We start from the raw sequence: 23090 nt of genomic DNA on the forward strand, positions 1-23090 counted from the left end.
TGGCCCGCCTGTGATAGGCCCCCCTCTCCTCCCCAGCGACCGCCCACGACGGCCTTCCGTCGTTGGCCCCATCGCGACGGCCCCCCTCCCCTCGATGACCGCCCATGATGGCCTCTCCTTGCTGGTCCGCCCACGATGGCCTCCCCTCACCATGCTCCATGTTGTCACTGGCGTCAACCTTCGTCGGTCCATAGAGAGGTGAGCTGTGAGAAACGGACGAAAAACACCCTTCGGTCCATAATGGACCTCGAGAAACCAGTCGTTGGTCCATGCCTCGCTCCATGGACCACATCGGCCGAATTTTATTTTAAATAATAATATAAAAATAAAATATATAATAAATAAAAATATAATATAAAAATAATATAAAAATATGAAATAAAAATTTAGTGATTGATTTTGCAATCGATTTTGAAAATTAAAATATTATAAAAAATAAATTACGACATATTTTAAAATCAATTTTTTAATTAAAAAATTTAAAAATAATTAACAATCGGTTTTGCGATCGATTTTATTCATAAAAAATATTTTAACAAAATTAGTGATCGATATTGCAATGATAAATTAATTAAAAAAATTAAAAATAATTAGCGAATGATTTTGCTATTGATTTATTAATAAAAAAATTTAAAAAATAATTAGTGACTGTTTTTGCGATCGATTTATTAATAAAAAATATTTTAATAAATTTAGCATTCGATTTTGTGATCGATTTTTACGATCGATTTTTGCAATCGATTTTTAACAAATAAAATATTATAAAATTTAAATTATTTTTTTATTTTTCGATCGCTAAATCGGTCGCAAAATTTTACGACCGAAAAAATCGGTCGCAAAATATTTTGCAACCAGAATTTTTGCAACCGATTTAAATCGATTACAAAATAAATTAACAATTTTTTTTTTTTGCAATCGATTTTGTGGTCGCTTAAATCCTATTTTCTTGTAGTGGCACTCCCGCTTCACTCAACTGAGCCGGACTTGATCCTAGACTGGGCTAGGAAGTCGGGTGTAAAAATTGCGGATGCGTAAAAATTGCGGATGCGGATGCTGACAACTTCACCAATTCGCTTCTCAGTCTGGAGGAAAAAAGTGTTGGTGTGTGTCTGCCTTGGCACCTCTGACATCCATGGTTTATCTCAAAGCCTGTTGTTTTGAGTTGGGTGGGAATCGCAATTACGATATGGTCTGTCACAGTGACTACCTAGTTATCTCCTTGTTTTCTCGTCTTGTTCCTTCCACTTATAGTGCGTCTATCTATGGATGTCACATGCTCCTCTAGGGATATTTCTCGGGGAAAGTTGTCCTTCACCTTGGCACATTACTGTCTTCCTTCGTCTTATGTACGGTTTCTTAGCTGGCATATCATGTCGATGGTCTGTTGGAATGTAAGGGGTCTCAGTGATCCTGTAAAAAGAAAAATTGTCCAAGATCTCCTTGAATCCAATACCTGCTTTGTTGTTGGCCTTCAAGAAACAAAACTCGAAAACCCTTCCGCAGGCATCTTGAGGTCCCTTTCTTGTTCCAAGATCAACAGGTGGGCAGCCTGTAATGCCAGGGGCTCCGCAGGTGGCATTCTCATTGGTTGGGATGAAAGTAGACTTGATGTCTCTCATACAGATAGCAGGAGGTTCTCTGTTACAGTTCATTGGTGGGATAGAGCTCTTCACTTAAATTGGTCCTTCACATGTGTATATGGTCCGGTTGAGTGCTGTCTCAAACCACTTTTCTGGCAAGAACTCGGGGATATTCATGCATCCATCCCTGGCGCCTGGGTTGTGGGGGGTGATTTTAATGCTATCAGTAGAGTTGAGGATAGGACTGGACCACCTCAGCCAAGCAAAGTCTCGACTACTTTTTGTGACTTCATCTGAGCGGCGCAACTCACTGACTTACCTCTCAAAGGGAGGTTGTTCACCTGGAGCAACAAGAGGGAGCAACCAACCTTTGTGTTGCTAGACAGGATTCTGATCTTGTCTTGAGATTGAGGACTGCTGCCCGCATTCCTTTCTTGAAGCCTTGGCCAACCCTTGCTCGGACCATGTACCAATCAAATTATCTTTAGGGAGTCAAAAATTGCCAAAAAGAATGTTCAGATTTGACCGATGTTGGGTTGGAAAGGAAGGTCTCCGGGAGGTCATTGCTCATTCTTGGGCTGCTGTGGGTTCTAGTGGAAATGCTGCAGCAAACCTTGTACAGAAGTTGAAGGCAGCTAGAGGGGCCGTCAGAACTTGGGCTGCAAGTACCAATTCAGCATTTAGATCAGCCAAAGACAAGCTGCTCTTGACTGTACATGATCTGGACCTGAAAGAAGAGTCTTCTCCGCTTTCAGCTGAAGAAAGGGATCTGCGCAACACTTGTAAACGGAAATTATATCAATTGTCTAAAGAGGAGGAAGTCCATTGGAAGCAGAGATCCAAAATTCATTGGCTTAAGGAAGGTGACAACATGCATTCTTTCACAAAATGGCAAATTTCAAAAGGAAGCTCAATTGGATATCTTGCATTGAATGGAATGGTGCAGAATTCTCAGATATGAAGTCAGTCAAGAGAATCTTTGTTGATTTCTTCAAGAATATCTTTGATGAAGCGGAAGCTCAACATTTCGATCTGGACTGGTCGCTACTCTATCCCTCTGGCCCTTGCCTCACCGAGTTAGATGCGCCCTTCTCTCGAGAGGAAATAAAATTGTCTGTGTTCAGTTTCAAGGGAGACAAAAGCCCCGGTCCCGATGGATTCACCATGGTGTTCTTTCAGAACTTCTGGGACCTTGTTTGTGAGGATGTGTTCGCTTTATTTCAGCAACTCTATGATCAAAACTTGGATTTAGACGGACTTAATTATGCCATTCTTAGTCTTATTCCTAAGATTGAGGCGGCTAAGGACCCGTCGGACTTCCGGCCGATCAGTTTGGTGCATAGCTGTATCAAAATTATTTCCAAAATTTTGGCAAACCATCTTCAACCTTATCTTCAGGACCTTATTTATCCTTCTCAGACAGCTTTTATCAAAGGAAGATGTATCATGGACAATGTCCTCTGTGCAAATGAAATTCTCCACCACTCAAGAAGATTTGAAACTCATGGGGCGGTTTGTAAACTTGATTTTAGGAAGGCTTTTGATAGAGTCGGTTCCCGCTTCCTCATCCATCTCCTTGCAAATAGGAACTTTCCCCCTCGCTGGATCTCTTGGGTCTCCAATATTCTCCTCTCCTCTAAAGTAGCTGTGAACATCAACAGCGAGCTCACCAATTGGATTTTTTGCAAGAGGGGGTTAAGACAAGGTGACCCACTTTCTCCTTTTCTTTTCATCCTTGCGGTGGACCCCCTTTGCAAAATGCTGAACGCAGCGGCAGCAGCAAAAATTTATGAGGGTGCGGGCAATCCTTGGCGTTGTGGTGGGACAAAAATCTTGCAATATGCTGATGATACCCTTGTGTTCCTTAGAGCTGAAAGGCAATATTGTGCTGTCTTGAAGATTATCCTCTTATGCTTTGAGTTAATTTCTGGTTTATCGGTGAATTTTCGGAAGAGGTCCATTTCTTGCATTGGAAGAAGTTCTGATTCAATTAGACACTGTGCTTTATGGCTCAACTGTCCTAAGGTTGCGCATAAGTTCAAATACCTAGGCTTACCTCTCTGTGGCGCGAAACCATCCAAGGCTGATTGGCTTCTTCTCATTCAAAAATTAGAAAGGAAGCTGGCTTCATGGAAATCTAAGCATCTATCCTTTTGCGGTAGGCTGACATTAATCAATTCAGCTCTCACTGCTCTTCCCCTTTACTTCATGTCCCTTTTCAAACTTCCGGTGTGGGTCATCAAAAGGATCGATAGGTGTAGAAGATCCTTTCTATGGTCTGGTGCTTCCTTAGCTTATGGTGTATCTTGCAAAGTAAATTGGGGAATGGTTTGTCGCCAGAAGGATGAAGGGGCCTTAGGGGTCAAGGACATTACCCAGATGAATATGGCTCTCCTTGCTAAGTGGGGTTGGTGGCTCCTAAAGCATGATTCAGGTTTGTGGTGTTGTCAAATAGAGTTTGCTTACCATAAAAAGTAAAACGATCTCCTTGCTGGACACCACCTCGAAGATGTTCCAACTTATGGAAGAATGTGATCAACTCGCTGCCGGCCTTTTGGAACCGGGTTTGGGTTCAAATAGGAAATGGGAAAGAAACCATGTTCTGGAAAGATACCTGGCTTTGTGACTCCCCTTTGACAGTCATTTTCCCCACCTTGTATGCAAAGAGCACTAAAAAGAATGGGTTAGTTTATGATTTCTTCAACCATAGATCTCAAAGATGGACGTTCAGACCTTCGATGTTGTCCATCCGAGCACCCACCAGCAACTTCTCCTGCTGCTTTCGATGTTGGCACCGATCGCCTTTGACGAGCAACAAGACAAGCTGATTGGACCCAGGAAAACAAAGGAGAATTTTTCTGCTCATCAATGTACCACTTCCTCAACTCAACAGGCGTAAGGTGCAGATTTGCAGGCTCTCTTTGGGACCTTTGCGTTCCCCTGAAAATCAAATGTTTCTTATGGCTCTGTTGGAAAAAAATGCTCTGCACCTGGGATCTTCTTTCCAGGAAACTGAACAAGAACCTTGGTGGATGTGTTCTATGTCAAAGTGGAGTGGAGTCGGTAGATCATCTGTTCTCGGATTGCAATTTTTTTTTGGCGACATCTGGAGAAATGTCTGCTTACTGCTGCAGGTATTGCCTTCCCATACTAGCTTTGAGAGCCTGTGCATGAGTTGGCTTCATCGGAACTTCTCCAAGAAATCCCATCCTGTGATGCTCATGCTCATTGGAGCAATAACCTGGGTTTGCTGGAATGAGAGAAATGCGAGAATTTTTCTCAACAAACGCTCTTGTTCAGCCATTATTGCAACCCATGGGATTCATCTCTTCAATCTGTGGTCCACCCTCTGCAAAGATAACCTCCTGGTCGAGCATGGAAAAATCTGGAATCAAGTCAGAAGCCTGCCAGATTCTGTTCCTTAAAATTCTGTTGACTGATGGTGGCCTTTTGAGGCTTTCTTTCCTTGTTGTTTATTTCCTGTTAGAGGCTTGGTGGTTTTTTTGTTCTCCACCATCTAGGGTGGTGTTTTTTTTGGGATAGTCTGTCACTGTTACTGTCTGCCTCCAGCAATGGAGGCAGCACCTGTATATTCTTTTCCCTTCCCTAATAAAGTCAGGTGGCTGCTCCTCAGCCTCCATTTGCCTCAAACAAAAAAGAGAAGGAAGTAAGGAATAGGATATTGTAAGAAGATATAAAAGATATATGAAATTTCATTAAGTTATAGATCATTTATTTTAGCATTACCGATCGAGTGACAAATTCTCCAACCCAAGGGACTCTGTTGGAAGAACTCAGGTGAAAATATATTCTGTTCTAATATTTTATCATCAGAAAATCTAAAGATAATGTTTTTTGATGCCAGTGAACTAGTTTTAATATCACTACTGCATTTGCGAAAATATTGTGTGTAATATTTCCTGAGGTTTTATTCCTTTTCAGTCACTGTCACGGACAATAACATAATTGGTTCTTGTTTCTTCTTCACTTATTCTTGTTGTTTGTATAGGAACAGTATTTGCATATATTCTTTTCTTTAAATCCATTGGTTGTGCGAACCATATCTGTGTCTGCAAGCAATGTTTTTTCTTTCTTACTCCTGAATCTCTTAATCTTATCACTGTGAAACTTAGGAGAATTTGCTACTTTGGACATTTTTTTCAATGAAATCCTTAATTATATCTATAAAGAATGAAAAAAGGCATTTGGTATCCCCCCACAAAAGAGGCATATGAACAATTAAAATCATAGTAAGATAGTTGGAACTCTGCCTGATAAATATATTTGTAGAATGAAGTCCATGAATTCCGCCCCCCCCCCCCCCCCCCCCCACACACACACACACAAAAAAAAAAAAAAGAGAACTCATGTCACAGATTTCTAGCGACCTTCAATTGTAACTGTAAGTTTATTGCTGGAAGATGAATCTCTTTCCATCAAAGGAGGTGCTATGCAGAAGCCTGGCCTTTCAGGCTGAGGTAGCAGTGCACTTTCAGTGCTTAACATGAGCACTACCTCTGTCATTGTTGGTCTATTTTCACTCCTTTCTTGCACACACAAGAAAGCCACTTGAATACACCGTAATATTTTAGACTCTGGATATGCGCATCCCACTGCTTCATCAAGAATTTCCAAGCATCTACCTTCTATCCATAGTCTCCATGCCTGTGATAATCCATGTCCGTTAGAATGAACAACTAGAAGTCATATTTAGAATGATGACATTATTGCATTCAAGTACTTACATGTCCTAAAAGGTTTACACAAGCTTCTGCTTGATTGATCATTCTATTCTTCGTACCGCTTAAGATTTCTAACACTAGAACACCAAAGCTGAAGACATCTGATTTCACTGAAAAGATACCACCCATTGCATACTCCGGTGACATATATCCACTGCATGTCATTAGCAAAATTAGTTTATGCAACTAGGATATTGCACTCAGATTTATACTTTATGAGTTGATACACTTATGTACTTACTATGTCCCAACAACTCTATTTGTATTCTCTTCAATTTGGTCAACCTTAAAAATTCTTGCAGTACCGAAGTCTGAGATTTTTGGGTTCAGCTCCTCATCAAGAAGAATATTGCTGGCCTTCAAATCTCTGTGAATAATTTTCAACCTAGAGTCTTGGTGAAGGTAAAGAAGTCCTCGAGCAACTCCTAAGATGATGTCGAGGCGCTTTTGCCAGTCCAAAAATGCACTTCTTTTACTATCTGGTCCAAAGTTACACTCATTGTTAGCTTGACAAATGTATTCTGAAATTCAACTTAGCTACTTGTTCTTTACCTTTTTCCCTTTGAGATAAGTCCACTACATATTTCAAATAAATATAATCTATCATTTACCTATATGATACTCTTTAAATCCATGATTAACCTTATAATCATAAGTTGCACATGTATTTAGCATAAGGAAAAATGCCTTATATGCAGAACCTTATACAATTTGAAATAAAATGATTTGGCACCTTAGTTTATTAGCAAGGATGTGAGGTTCAGATTCTTGCCATTTCATTTCAATAGGAGGTCTAATGCATAGTGGTGAGATTAAGGGCAAAGGAAGTGCCAAGTTAGAGGAATCAGATTATCTACTGCCATCATCAGCACCACCTCTGCTCATCCTTTAAATAACCAACTTGATTAACTAAAATGCATTCTATCATAATTTCAGTCCCTACAAATTCATACCACATCCACCCTTTTTTTTTGACTGATAAAAATCTATGTAGTGTATGAAAAGTCAAATGGATATTCTTCATGCAGTCTAAGCTTTAACTAGCAACTAGTTTTGAGCCCGCGTGTTGCGCATGGGTTTGTAGATCATATAATTGATCATGTTTGAAAAAAGATTTTTTAAGAATAGCAACATAATGTCCGTCCATATTCTTAATGTTAATAATGGCAGATTTTAATAACATCAGTTAATGTACATAAGTGGGTTTTAATTCTGTTCATTGAGAATATAAGACTTGCATTCAATGCTTTTAGGTAGAAGAGTCCACATGGCATGCACAGATGAGACTTGGCTGCTTAAGTGGACAGCTTCATTTTCTAATCAATCTTCTCTTGGTTTCTGCTTTCTAATATATATATATATATTAAATTATTATGTTTGAAATAATTTCACCTGATATGGAAAAACAAGATATCCATCTTAATTGTTAATCCATTGCCTCATCAATCCAGTCCTGGTTTTCTAAAATCCTGCATAGTTGACCTACATGGAAGACCTAAGCAGAAGTCCAAATATAAATTATGATCAACTAAAACAAATATAGCTGCTAAGCCTGTGAGATGTCCATCAAACATTGCATTGTATATAGGGCATGAAGTAGTCAAATGGTTCAGGGATAAAGACCAAACCGAATATGAAATAGTCCAAACTTGTATTTTGCAAGTACTCGTACACCAGCAATCGTTCCTCTCCTTCAATGCAACAGCCAAGAAGGCGAACAAGATTTCTGTGCTGAAGTTTGGCTATCACCAACACCTCATTTGTGAATTCATTTATGCCCTGCACAGAATCTTTGGACAACCTCTTGACAGCAATCTTTTCTCCATCTTCCAACTGACCCTGCTAATTTCTACATTTAGGTGAGTTCCACAATGCTCTTTTTCCAAAGAGTTTGTATCTTTTGTAACTGTAGGATCAAACAGCACTATGCCCTATAGTCAAAAAGATTACCTTGTAAACAGGGCCAAATCCACCCTCTCCAAGTTTATTATCTTCAGAAAAGTTATTGGTGGCAGTTCTTATTGTATGTATATCAAATAAAGGTAACTCTAGCTCGTTTCCTCTGCTTTCCCTGTAGTGGATGCTAAGTGTTTCACCTAGCATGAAAATTTAGTATAACAAGATCAATTATGCGAGCTTCTTGAATTCAACTGTACTTGCATCTCCATCCCAAAATGTTTCAAAACAAAAAGAAAAATAATACTTGTAAATAGAACAACAAAAATTACATTCAAGACAGCAATTATTTTAATTCATTCACAAGTATGTATTCACATGGGTACAAATGTGGAATTCATGGTTGACAGAGTGCTAGGTGTCAGGAGCTAAAGAATATACTAGGTAACAATCAGAGCTCAGCAAGGTCTGTCTTAGAAACCGTGCTTAGATCAATTAAAACTTGGGTGTCACTCTGCACTGGAAAGAAAGCTGACAGTCATGCCATGGTTCAGTAGAGATCATCGAATACATCGTAGTTTCTTCCTCCATTGGCCTGCAAATATCATTTATACTAATGGGTTGTGGGGCCCCTATCTGTGTCTTTCCTCATTACACACACGCGCGCACACATGTATGTACCTAATTAGCAGATTAATGATGAAACAATATTGAGGAAATTTTGTAGTCATCGTCAATGTAGAACAAGCCTGCAGAACATAATAAAAACAAATGCAAAGTGCCATGAAAATTTGTTTTCAAAATAATATGCCAATGAAATGTAGATGGGTAGAATTGCCAGCTACTAGCGGCAACATGTGAAGAAAAATATTAAAACTCGATATGTGAATACAATATATTCGAGACTAGTCGGTTGTCCCCACTACTCTCCAATTCATCAAAAAAAAAAAAAAGAATACAATATATTCAAGACAAAAGCATTTAATACAATTGAAAATGGTTGTCAACTGGGATGTGTTAGTTTTATTCGCAACTGGGCTGACATTAATATATTCTGTGGTTTTTCTGGAGCTTATAATATTATACTACCGACGACTAATATATGCATGTTTTGCATTTGGGATGAACACTGGATCATGGGACCACTGTGAATGTGGCTTAATCAGCCGTTGGTATTATTATTATTATTATTTTTTAACGAGTTGTTGGTCTTTTGATCCATGGCGCCACTACTCAGGTTTGAATATGAGACCTCTCACTTGGAGGGATTGGGTACCAACTAGCTGACTTACAAGCTGTTGGTGTTGAATAGCTGCCGTACTATTCTCTATTTTGGGCATCGTGTAAAATGTGGGGCCCTATTTTCTCCACCAGAACCATATTCATTGGGGAGACATTGGATTGTGCTGCGGTGATACAGGTTTTGGGACACTGGATTCACATGGTCCGGTCCCAGGTCAGGATTTCTTTTATGCGTCTTTTCCAGTACATCTAAAGCATATGTTTCCTTGCATACTATTGCTTTCCATATTTGCTTAAAACGAGTTTGAAAGTTTTCTCTGAGTTTATTTTTGGTTTTTGAGAATATATATTGTATTCATTTCTTATTTACATAAAATTATTCTGAGTTACTTCTAAACCATTATCTGAAAATAGGTGACACCTAAAGAGTTGCATCTGCCATCAATAGTGGCCATAGAGCTTCAGCAGCTCTTGAAAGTGATATGCACACGACTTGTCTTAGGCATTTTTTGGATACCAAAAACCCATCAAGAGGATAGCCAATGACGATTCGCAGCTAAAGCTTCCTCCCTTTGAGACACCACAAACTCAAAGCTAAACAAAAAAATTATCTACAGAACGTAAAAAATGGATACAGAATCATGAGAGAAATTAGTGTTTGTTTAAATAAAATTGAGCCACGGCAGACTCTAAATATTAAGGTGCTAAATGGAGGAAGAGAACAAGAGAATTAGCAGCTTTCCACCATATTGATTTTACTGCATCAAATTTTTATCCCTAGGGATCATTTACTGATCAATATGTTCACTAATTATTATTTCTTGGCCACAACTTTTTCTAAAAGGGAAACACTCAATCGAACCTTTTTGTAGAACCTTAAAACACCCTTCCATTACAATTAGAGGTGGCAATGCTTAACCTATGTAACTTGATTCAATTTATTGTAGGTCGGTGCGGATTACTTGTTTAATAAAATGATCAAGCATGGGGACCTGTTCAATAAACAGGTTAGATTTGGATAGATGAATTTTTGACCGATCTCATGTTTGGCCCAACCCAATTGCTGCCCCTAATCACAATGAGCCTGACATTTGTTCATATGTTTTGGTTTGGAAGAGTGAAGTAGGAAAATAAAAATTTCCATTCCTTGTTTAGCTTTTCTTAGATGCCAATTCCAAGAAGGATTGTGATGTATCAAGGCATCCACAAACTAGGTCTAATGAAATCAACTAGAGTATTAGGATAGGACTGAAATGCTTGTAACTTGACTAAAATAGTGTGACATAGATGAAGTGGTCATTGGTGCCTTAAATTATCTAAAGAAAGCTATTTGGTGCACGGGACCAATACATTGCACTTCTAATGGACTCATGAATGATGTCAACTTAATTATTCTATGCATTGCGCAACCTGGATAAAATCATATTACTTGTTAGCTTGAGCATTGAATACTATTTTACTACAGTAGCAGGCATAAAATTGTTTGATGGATTCTTAGTGCCAAATGTTGATGAAGTCGGTTCTGAAAAATGTTGAAGAAATCAATGCTAATACCAGAACTAAAATTCATTAATATTGTATAATATAGCTTGTATAAATGATAGATCATGTCTGTTTGTGTAGGTAAAGGTACCTTGCTTTCTTTTTTTGTTCTTCTTCCACAGAAGTCGAATACAGCACACAAGTAGAGGAAACCCTGCCAGCGAAGAAATGATGATGACTATGACAAGCTTCTTTTTACGGTAATTACCCCTTATCTGACCTGCACAACAAATTTTTGGAATCAGGACTTTCGCTTCGGGTACATTTCTTATGATATGGAATCTCAGTTAGATATCTTGGTCTACACTAACCTATCATATAAATGTATTTTCCGACAAGTATGTTAGAACAGATATACTAATTTTCTTTCCACTCTGTCATAAGACAATGTTTCTAGATTCAGCGTGCTGATGATCACAAACTTAACAGAACTATATCACCAAGTCACATTCACTTAGAACCATATAAAGTAAAACAATATGGTTATTTGGACAAAACCAACAAAATATGTTAAGAGGTCTATGATAATCTCTTTAGTCATCTACCCCCCTTTCTCTCAATAAAGGATAATTTCTTTCGTCATCCGATGCAACCCAACAGCCATATCCCGCTCCTAAAAAGTTCCAAATGTAGTCTATATTACTGGTACATTCCACACCTGACTCGCGCCTTTTCCTTCCCCTCTCAGGAAATAATCGTTACCTAATTCAGAAGATGCAAGCCGAACATATAGACTCTCTCCTCCTTCGGTGAACAGTCGAATATCGACGAGATCTCCGGTCCATGTTACACATCCGCTCCCTTCAATGATAGCATAGGCGCTGCAAGTGCAGTTCTTCAGGCACCAGTCTTCACACTCTTCCAGACTTTTGTTGCTGTGCACGGTGGCATTTGACGTATCAGGCAACTTCATTTGTTGCAGCTCAAAGAAACCATCCGATGAACAATTTAAAGCTGTTCTCCTTACACAGTCATCAGAACTGTCTCTCAATCTCCAATTTTGTGGAGACTTAAGACTGAATCCCCTCAAACAATCACAGGCCGATACGTAGCTTGTACTGCATAAGTTATTAGCTCCACAGTGAGCATACTCGTCGCACTGCTCTTCCGGATGCTGCCAGTATAGGTCCCATTTAAGCTTTGGTCTATATAGCACCAAATGCTTAACCACTCCATTCTCGTTCAACAAAATACGAGATAGAATAGAATTGTCCTGTACTTCGTAGGTGTAGGTGGTCTCATACTCATTGGAAGTTAGATTAAACCAGAACATGTTATTTGTTTGCATCTCTGGAATGCCATTAAATCCACGTCCATTCCAGGGTCCACTGCGATATATTGGGACAGATCCTCTCCATAAGAAAAGCTCTGGTAGTGCATTAACATGTATCTTGTAGGAGAAGTCCCCTGGCGAAGGGTCAGAGGAATTCCTCCATGACGTGAGATGCCTGTCAACATTGGTTCTTAAATCCCACCCAAGCTTCATACCTGGTAGAAGTGTGTTACTTGGATGATCAAAGCTCTGCCACAATAAATTCTTCGAAGTTCCTTCAATCAGGACAAGATTTCCCGAGTCTACAATCTGTACAACGGGATTAATTGCATTTGATGTGCCTGTCGACCAAATAATATATCCGGTGCTGTTTAGAAGTGCGAGATTTCCATCACCCGTGAGATTGAGAACCCCAGTGGAGCCATTGAGGGGAGAGATTCTATTGGCAACCCACACAACTGTTTTATCTGGAGTGCCTCTGTAATGTATCCCTAAGTATCGACCCTTCGAGTCACCGGGGCTGAAGAAGCCCAGTTCGAAGGTCCCACCTGCCGAGATTAAGGTTTGTCCATCCACAATGGATTTGGTCGGCGTCATTGTATCTCCTGCAATGGATACAGCGGAGAGATTAAAGGAAAGAGACTAAGGTTTCCATTATTTGATTTGGAAAATGAAATGAGAATGAAAATATGATTAATTATTACATCAAGTTTTCCCATCCTTTACATCTTTCATGTCTCATATAGGTATTCGAGGCTTGGTAATCTACGAAAAGGTATTTCATTTACTACAACGAGGGAGTTTAGTTGCTTAACTTATCTCGACGCACTTTGCTCAAAGAAACCTGATCTCTAGGCACAATCGTAGTCTCTATGGCAGTAAGACTCCAATGTTGCTTGGAAAATCCTCAATTAATCATAGAATGGGTCCTGTTCCTCAACATCTATGCTCACGTAAAATGGTCTGGGAAGCACAACTCGGTTACCGAGACGGTGGAGTCAAGAAAGACTACCTTAAGTCATGCGATATTTTTCTAAAACAAAAGGTAAACTTGAATTATGCGTGTAAATTTACTTGTGTATTCCCTCTATCTAATGCAGCAGCTTACAAGCTATAAATCTGAAATCTTTACCAGATCTTTGATTATGATGATGGATATACTTTGAATTGAGAAGTAGGAATTTCTTCACCAAGACCTGAAAATCAATACTTCATTCAACGGTAGCTAAGGAATAAGGGTCCTATAACAGGTTAACATCTCAGTTAAATAATTATGAATTTTATTTTAGATTATGTTATAACTATATTTTTTGGATTATGCTATTTTTATAATAGTTCATAGTGATTCTGTTGTAATGATCATATCAGGGAGAAGAAAGAATTTTCTAAACATGTTCAACTCAAATATCTCAAAAGAAATTTACAAGAAGATTGAATAATTGTGAAAGTAAGACTTAAGTCTCATTTTCTTTTATTGATAGTTGAAAACTATGATAAGATACTTAATATTTATTTATAATGATAAGATCCATTCTTGTATAATTTGGTTCGGATTTTTCTTTCTAGTTATTTTTTTCAAAATAGATTTGATTAGTTAAAATAAACTTAAAAAAGCTAATATTCTTTGGGAGGTAGATTTCGATTTCTCTATCAATTTTTACTTCTGTCAGTCCATCTGATTCTTTTTAGATTAGATGATACATTCGATCAAATTTCTACTTCAAATAATAAATTTTTAGTTTGATCGGTCCATCTCAAGATCTAAATGTTGGAGTCTAGGATTGATCGTTAAGGCAATCCCTTTTAAAGTGTGGAGCATTAGGTCATAGATGTTGAAAAGATATTCAATTTTTTTTAAAAAAAAAGAGCATTTCGATTGGATGTCATATGAGCAAATTATGATCTCGGCTTCACATTGTAATAGATTTTGCTCTTAAGCCCTATTTAGCCTTATCTATGGTAGCCAAAATGATAGTTTATATATTTTTAAAAAAATTACTGGGTGCCGGACTTATAAATTTTTGTGAACAAATAACACTCATAGCCAACTCTATGAAAAATGCTAGAAAACTTGGGTAGAGCTGCAAGAAGGGCCCATAGACTGATAAGGGAATCAATTCTGTAGAATTAGATGACTAGATTTTAGTTTCAGACAGGTAGAAAGAACAAAAACAAGGGATATCCTAAACTAGAATACAACCGTGCTTTCTTTGCATCCAGAAAAAAAAAAAGGACGGAGAAACTGTGCTTTCTGCATCAAAGGAAGCAGGGGAACGATAAGCTTTGGATAGACACTAGCATTCATACCTGACTGGCCATGCACCAGGATTGTAGCTGCCGAAATTCCGAGCACTAGAAACCATTCCAGCATTGCCATTTCTCCTTTTGCTTCGTGGAACCTAGAAAGTCTCGTCTATCAGTACCATTTGTCTTGTGATAAGCCAGCGGCCGTCCCACGGAAGGGAGAAATTATTGCAAATCTCACGAATATCCATGGCGGATAACGCGCAATCTGGAATTGATGAAATACAGGTCAATTTTGACAGAAGCATTGAGAATGACAGGAATGGTGCGGTCCATGTCATCCGGAGGTTGTTGGTTATTAGGGGTTTTCATCTCTTCAATGCCGAGATTCATCTCTCCATGTCATTTGGATGAGACATGAGCTATAAATGAAGGAGATTTTTTTTTTTTTTTTTTTTGTTGAGGGTGATTCCATCGTTGATTGAATATGAGATAGCCTTTCTTCTAAATAATATAAAAAAAATTATTTATTTAAATAATATATATTTTAATTTATTTATAAAAATAATATAAAAAAATATTATTTTGAATGATGTTTTCTCCAAACCACGTCATCCATATTTTTCATGTAGACGTCGTCTAAAAAAAAAAAAGAAAACATCATTTTAGATGATATTTTTAAAAATATCATTTAAAATGTCGTTTTTAAAAACACCATTTTGAATGACATTTTTAAAAACGTCATTCAAAATAGCATTTTCTAATTTTTCTCTCAAAACAAAAAAAAATAAAAAAAAATTAGAAAAAAAATAAATTTTAAAATTTTTAATTTATAAATAAATAAAAATTTTAATTTTGAATGAAATTTAAAATATAAAAATTTAAATTTTTAATTCGAATAATAAAGATAATTTTAGATGATTTTTTTCTTTTCAAATTAATTTTTTTAAAAAATATCTAAACAAAAATCTTAAAAATTTAAAAAATTAAAAATATCATAGAAAAAGAAAAAAAAAAGAAAAAATGCAAAAAAAACAAAAATTATAAATTTAAATTTAAAAAAATAAAAAAATTAAATTTAATTCAAAAACATCATTCCAAATTCTTTCCAAAAATGTTCAAAACAATAAAAAATTTAAAAATCAAAAAGTGCCATTAAAAAATCAAAAATTTAAAAAATAGAAAAATAATAATTATAATTTAAAATTTAAAATAAATAAATTTTTTAAAATTAATTAAAATAAAAAATATCATTTGAAATCACTTTCTCAATTTCAAATTAATTTATTTAAAAAATATTCCAAACAAATAAAAAAATAGCCTAAAAAAATTTCATAAAAACAGAAAAAAATGAAAAAAATAGAAAAATTATATAATTATAAGTTTGAATTAAAAAAATTAAATTTTTAATTTGAATTAAATTTTGAAAAAAAAATAAATGCCATAAAAAAGTGAAAAAAGAGGAAAAAATATGAAAAAAAAGAAATTTATAAATTAAAATTTAAAAAAATAAGAATTTTAACTTTAATTCAAATAAAAAATATCATTTCAAATTACGTTGTCCATTTCAAATTATTTTTTAAAAAAATTATCTGAAGAAAAGAAAAAATATTGTAAAAAATAAAAAATACCATAAAAAAAGAAAAAAAGGAAAAAAATAGAATTGAAAAAAAATAAGAATTGTAATTCTAATTGAAAAACAAAATTTATAATTTTAAATTTTAAGAACTAAAAATTCTAATTATAATTGAAATAAAAAATATTATTTTAAAAAACTAAAAAAATGGAAAAGAATGGGAAAAAATAAAATATATAATTTTAAATTTAGAAATAAATACAAATTTTAATTTTGAATGCAATTTAAAATATAAAAATTTGAATTTTTAATTAAAATGAAAAAGATAATTTTAAATTATTTTTTCTTTTCAAATTATTTTTTTTAAAAAATATCTAAACAAAAATCTTAAAAATTTAAAAAATTAAAAATATCATAGGAAAAGAAAAAAAGAGAAATAAATAAAAATTATAAATTTGAATTTAAAAAAATAAAAATTTTAATTAAAAATTATAAATTAAAAATTTTAAAAAAATAAGAATTTTAACTTTAATTCAAAAAAAAAATCATTTCAAATTATTTTGTCACTTTCATATTATTTTTTGAAAAAAATATCTGAAGAAAAGAAAAAAATTGATGTAAAAAAATAAAAAATACCATAAAAAAAGAAAAAAGGGAAAAAAATAGAATTGAAAAAAAATAGAAATTGTAAGTCTAATTGAAAAGCAAAATTTATAATTTTGAATTTTAAGAAATAAAAATTTTAATTATAATTCAAATAAAAAATATCATTTTAAATAACTAAATTAATTTAATTTTAATTTTTTATAAATATTCTAAATAAAGGAAGAAAATACCTAAAAAATGCCAAAAAGATAAAAAAAATAAAAAATGAGAAGAAAATATAAATTATAAATTTAAAATTTCAAAAATAAAAATTTTAATTTTAATTCAAATAAAAAAAATAATTTCAAATTATTTTCTCCTTTTAAAATTTTTTCTTAAAAAAATATTTCAAAGAAAATCTTAAAAAATTAAAGAAATAAAATATACCATAAAAAAAGAAAAGATGAGAAAGAAATGGTAAAAAAATATAAGGTATAATTTTGAATTAAAAAAAAAATTAATTTTAATTCAAATAAAAAATATCATTTCAACTTACTTTTTTCATTTAAAATTAAATTTTTTAAAAAAATATCAAAGAAAATAATAAATTAAAAATATAAAAAGTATCGTAAAGAAGCCATAAATATAAAAAATAAAAAAAATTATAATTATAATTTTAAATTTGGAAGAAATAAAATTTTTAATTTTAATTAAAATAAAAAATATAATTCAGATAAGAAACATCATTTTAAATTATTTTTTCTATTTAAAATTAATTAATTTTTTTTCATACCACATCATACGTACCTATTCGTGTCTGTATCAGATCGAGATGTACCAGTACGATCCGATTCATCTCATAATTAAATTATTCGATATATTATTATTATTTGCATTATAATTTTTATAATCTTTTTAGCATAATTTTTTTTCTCCTAATGTTCTAAGACACATTCGAGTATGTGTATCCATATGCACAAAGTATAATATCCAATCATTTGAAATTAAATAATATAAAATAGAATCAATATTTAATATTATTAAATAGAATAAAAATGTCAAACGTACAAAAAATAGTACAATAAAAATGTAAAAAATACTAAGTACAAATGTAACAAAGACTAAGTCCCACAAGGACGTCGCGATGCCCGTGGTCGCTTGGACCTTCTCAGGAAGGTCCTCGCCGGCTGCTCCTGCTGTGATGGCTCCTCCCCTATATCAGTGGAGGAGATCTGTTGATCATGCTGCTCAGGAATAACTGAGTGAAGTGGCATGTATGTCGTTTGATGCAATACGAGATCCATACTGTTTGATGCTCACGATCTTCGAAGTGCAAATGAGTCAGATTGATCCGTGGCCCAATTTGAATCAATCCGATTAGACCGATCCTAAATTTTTCATCACAAATAATTGGGCATTAGTAATGAAAATATAGCATCCATCAATTGTTCATCCCTTCAGTTTTTGCCATGCTCGAATCCACATTTTTTTTTTCTGAGTAAGCCTAACGGTCCAAAAACTCTTAAAATTTAAGAGTTAGTACAAAAAAAAAAGGATAGAAGATGATCGGGATGAGTGGAAAAAGAAGTTTGGAGAGTTGCAAGTCCGAAATTTGCAGCTGGTTGAAAATAATGTTAGTATAATAAAAGGATAAAAGTCGGTAGAAAAAAAGAAGCAGGGCAAAAGTTGGCAAAATTTTTTTTTCATCCCCAATAATCTATCATTTATTTTTTTAAAAATTTTTGATTTTTCATTGATTATTTATGATAAAAAATTTTCATCACAATAAATTAGTATTTGCAACAAAAATAAATTTTACATCGTAAAAAAAATTATTTACGATGAAATATTTTCATCATAAATAATCTGTCATTTATTTTTTTAAAATTTTAATTTTTCATCGATTATTTATGATAAAAATTTTTCATCAAAAATAATTTAGTATTTATGGTGAAAAATAAATTTCCATCATAAATATAGCTTATTTGCGACTAAAAATTTTCATTGCAAATAATCTGTCATTTATTTTTTAAAATTTTTGATTTTTCATCAATTATTTGTGATCAAAATTTTTAATTGCAAATAATTTATATTTGCTATGAAAATATTTTTTTCATTGTAAATACTCTATTATTTATGATAAAAAATATTTTTTATCATAAATAATATATTATTTGCTATGAAAATATTTTTTTATTATAAATATAGGTATTTATAATAAAAATATTTTCGTAGTAAATAATTCCATCATAAAACCCCTGTTTTCTTGTAGTAAGATCTTTTATATCTCTATATTGCTTATCCTCCTCACTGGATAGAGGATCTTCATTGCTAAACATAGAAAATAGCTTCATAACAGAAGTTGCTGGCATTTGTGCTTGCATTGAAGGTATCGTCAATCTGAAGATGATTTTAATGAGTCGGGCAATCTTCTCCTCTAATTATATGAGACATCACTTCATCTCATCATCCACCAAGGAAGAACTAGCAACTATCTTCACATTTATCCTTTGATGTACTTGAAGCACAGATAGCTTTTCTCCTGATTGCTTGTATTGCTTGCATATCCAAACTATGAATTAAGGCCCACATTGAGAAGGGAGATATTTCTCAACTTATTCAACTTGAATCTCATAAAAGTAAAGAAAGTAGAAGAAAAGAAGATTTTTGAAAGTACAACTTAAGTCTTTTTTTTCTTTTTTTTTTTATTGATTTTCTATATAAACTGAGGTATATAGCCTCTAGTTATAACAATGAAGTCCTTTCTTGCACAATTTGACTAGAATTCCTCTTTCTATTTTCAAGAAGAACTTTTTAATTTCTAGAAGATATCTGGCCTTTAATAATTCGGATCGGATTCCTCATCCTAGTTCAAATAAAACTAAGTCAATCTCTAAAAAGCATGATTAATTCCAGCCTTCTTTGGTTAAGAATATTCTTTCGGTTGCAATCCACACACTTCATTACGTGGGTTGGACTCCTGGCAGCCTCATGACCAAGTAATAACTATGCTGAAGCTTTGCTATGGTCTGAATTTCATTATCAAACTCCATTAATCCTTGTCCTGAATGGGAAGAAAGTATTTAACTACCATCTTGTGCCTCTCCTGCAGCCAGACCTGTAATAGGTCATAGAAAATATGTGGCTATACACGCTATCTTGGACTCGGTCCATGGTGTCCCACAACTCACAAGGTTGAAAACTTCAAAGTTTGGCAAATGAAACCAAACACAAGGACAGCTTTCAATGTAGAATGTTGAAAACTGCTGATAACGTGGTCTAGAGCGATAACCGTTACATCAACACTAGTGCAAGTGGAGGTGTCAAGATTACTATATTTGGTGATATCTCAATGATTCTAAATCACTCCTACTTGTTAAATTACCATGCAACTTAATAATGTTAGGTCCATTAATTCTTGAGGATGAGTTTCCAAAAGCATTTCAAACAGTGATGTCGGACTAAAATTTGAGGATAAAAATGACCCTAATTCTAATAAGAAAATTGGTCCAACTCCCCTACCAATTCCTAAAAAAAAAAAAAAAAAATCTCCTGGCTGAAAATTGTTTGATAATTCTTTAAAAAAAATTCTTATTGGAAGGATTTGATAATCCCCTGGTGTTATTTTGGTAGATTTTGATTGATTTTTAGTCTGAAACGATAAATCTATTTTATCCAGCTTTTAAGAAGTTGAGATGAAATTTGAGACGGTACCATTGCTCGTCAAAAAATGTCCTGGCCAGCATCCTAAGAGCGGCATCCAAGGACCGATTGACCTGGTAACCAAGCCAACTTGCCGGTTCACCGTCCGGTCCGATTGTAAAAGACTTACTTTTTATGTACCTTCTAGCAAAAGATGGGCCCGGTAATTGTTCTCACGAACAGAAAAGGAGCACAGAAATAATAAACCAAAGTAAAGATGCCCCAGAAATGATAAATCGGATTATGGGAGCAAATTTATCAAAAGAAAAGACTTTATTTCTAGCCAGCAAGATTTATATAACCGGCTTTTCTATAATTCACAGCTTCGGCCTTCAGAAATTGCATTGTTCCTGGAGAGAAACAGAGGGACAAGATGATTAACAAGCGTGAGTGCACTGATCAACCGGAAAGACTGCTCAGATATCTACCATATTTTCAATAAATAGTCGCTCGGTTTGATAATCCTGGCTTGAAAAGATAAAAACAAAAGACCACATAACTAATCAGTAGGAAAAAAACTTTTCTAGAGACTATATCTATGAATACGGCACAATAACCGACTTCTTGTGTGTGTGTATTAGTTAAGACTGTCAGAATACAAGCCCATTTATTGGCTATGACGTTCTTGACACCCGTGTTTCATATTACGTGTACAACTTTGGCACTACGGTGATCTCCGTTATGGCCGCCTCCGATGCGACGAATACTTCCATCTTCTCGCTAAGAGAAATCTGGTACTTACGGAAAATGATTGCAGCTTTCCGGCCATGCCGGTGTGTAGAATTGTAGACTACGCTCCAAGGGTTGAAAGCCCCAATTCTTATTTCATATTTAGAGGTCTATCTAAAAGGACTTGCTTGAGATTTGAGAGAGCTTCTTTAGTCCCACATCGATTATGAGTTAAGAGAAAATATAGTTTATATGGATTGGAACCTTCTCTCCCAACGTGAGGCACTTTTTAAAAGATAAAACTGTGAGGCTTTAAATGATCAAGACCCATTGAAACCTAAAGATGGTCATAAATCAAAGCAGACATACCTCACATATGCGGTTTGAGCCATTCAAGGGGTGTAGAGAGGGAGCTTCTTACGTGACGAAACCACATGGTAGCACACGTCGGATCAACCAAAATTATGGCCTGATAAGACACTTTTGAGCCAGAACTCTGCTACTCTTTTTCTTCTCTGACTTAAGCATTGAAGAGTCTCCGCCGGACACAACTCTGATATGTGAAGATGCTGTTATGTGAAGATGCTGTTTTGTAGGTACTCATCACCGATGACAGATGATAGGAAATTGGCCACAACAAGACTGGCTGTTAGAAAAGTTCACTTAGTTATTTCTTTATTGCCAAGTTTTGCAGTAATCAGCTGAGCAACTTCTACTTTGTCTAATTATCATAATTTCTTGTTCTAATTGCCCAAAGCTCCTTTATTTTGTAATTGGTACTGCTACAAATTTTAAGTTGCTCCATATGCTAAGATTTTAGGGGGTTGACTTAATCAAAAACATATTTCAGAGTTAGACTAGTAATATGAATTAGTTCCCGGCAACTTGGATAAACAAAGCCTACTTCTAATCCCTATCATTGTTATTAGTTATTAAAAGGTCTACTTCAGCTTGTTGTCAAAGTCAATGACCTTATAGACATTTGGGTATAAATAATTCATTGCTACTGGGAAACGATATCAAGGTTCTGCAGCTTCCGCTCATTTTTATTAATCTATTTGTTTGCCAATTACTCTTCGAGAGCACTCATTCAAGTGGATATTATTGGATTAGTGAGTTATGTTTTTTGGATAAATTACATGAATTGATCTTTAGTCCAATTTCAATTAGATCTTCTCGACTTAAAAAGTATCAAATTATTTTTCAAATTTTCAAGATGTTTCAAAATGACTCTGCTATTAACTTATCAATAAAAGGTGTTCGCTTGCTATTTCAGTAAATAAAAATATCTCTTGCTCAAATAAAAAGGATATCAGCAAAAAAGGGATGGAGATTCTCCTCAATTCTTTTAATCTGTTTATTGTTTTATGTCTCCACCTACTCTTCAAGAGAGGTTATTCAAGTGGTTATTACTGGATCAGTGTTATATTTTTTTTGGTAATTTCAGGTAAGACAACTATATATCCTCAAAAGCCTTGGTGCCTGCTAATCAAGCATGCCTACCACTCTAGACGACCCCTTCTACGATCATCACGTCGTCTGCTAAATCTTTCATCTTCCTTCTAAAAAAATGTGATTAAGATGTCGGCCTTGTACAAGCAATGGTTCATTCCGTTAGTGGGTAACAGCTGCGCAATTCTCTTCTAGTGTGACCACTGGATTGGCGACTGTGACCTCAGTATTTTGCTCCCTAGTCTTTTCTTCTTCGTCATGAAGCAAAACTGTTCAGTGTACGAATTCTTACATCAGTCAAATTTCTACTCCTCATTCAGACGCCCAATGGGCTCCCAGGCATCTAGAGAGCTCCAGCGCCTCTCGACCCTCCTGCAGGCTATATCCCTAAATTCAGAACCGGATACCTGGCATTGGAAGTGGAGTTCTAATAATATCTATAGAGTATGCTCCTGCTATAATTTTCTAATGCATGGCGGAGTGATTTCACGTCTAGGAAAATACTTTTGGAGTCTCCCAATTCTAGAGAAGGCAAAACTATTCTCTGGCTCAGTTATCATGACAAAATCTTGACTAGGGAGAACCTG

The 23090-nt window shown here is 34.7% G+C and overlaps 1 protein-coding gene across 2 annotated transcripts; it reads right to left on the minus strand.

The window, feature by feature from the left end:
* Nucleotides 1-5904: 5904 nt before the first annotated feature.
* LOC105049973 (receptor-like serine/threonine-protein kinase SD1-8) lies at nucleotides 5905-14743 on the minus strand. 2 transcript variants are annotated; one of them, XM_073252358.1, is made up of 8 exons: nucleotides 14583-14742; nucleotides 11705-12880; nucleotides 11094-11222; nucleotides 8273-8418; nucleotides 7951-8161; nucleotides 6564-6801; nucleotides 6326-6476; nucleotides 5905-6245 (listed from the first exon to the last, which is right to left on the minus strand). In XM_073252358.1, the coding sequence occupies exons 1-8, from the start codon at nucleotides 14650-14652 to the stop codon at nucleotides 5961-5963; spliced, it is 2406 nt and encodes an 801-aa protein (XP_073108459.1). In that variant the 5' UTR covers nucleotides 14653-14742; the 3' UTR covers nucleotides 5905-5960. The 2 variants fall into 2 exon arrangements, with proteins under 2 accessions (XP_073108459.1, XP_073108460.1); XM_073252359.1 differs by lacking the exons at nucleotides 7951-8161; nucleotides 8273-8418 and having other exon boundaries at nucleotides 14583-14743.
* Between the last annotated feature and the right edge of the window lie 8347 nt (nucleotides 14744-23090).

This window comes from Elaeis guineensis, chromosome 2, assembly GCF_000442705.2.
Source record: "Elaeis guineensis isolate ETL-2024a chromosome 2, EG11, whole genome shotgun sequence".
Classification (NCBI taxonomy): domain Eukaryota; kingdom Viridiplantae; phylum Streptophyta; class Magnoliopsida; order Arecales; family Arecaceae; genus Elaeis; species Elaeis guineensis.

What these genes read in the sequence shown, in the direction of transcription:
- LOC105049973 (XM_073252358.1), bottom strand. Translation starts at nt 14,652, where the DNA reads ATGGCAATGCTGGAATGGTTTCTAGTGCTCGGAATTTCGGCAGCTACA. An exon ending in CCTGGTGCATGGCCAGTCAG is followed by an intron (nt 12,881 to 14,582) that starts GTATGAATGCTA and finishes TATCCATTGCAG; the next exon opens with GAGATACAATGACGCCGACC. An exon ending in GCTTGCATCTTCTGAATTAG is followed by an intron (nt 11,223 to 11,704) that starts GTAACGATTATT and finishes TTTGTTGTGCAG; the next exon opens with GTCAGATAAGGGGTAATTAC.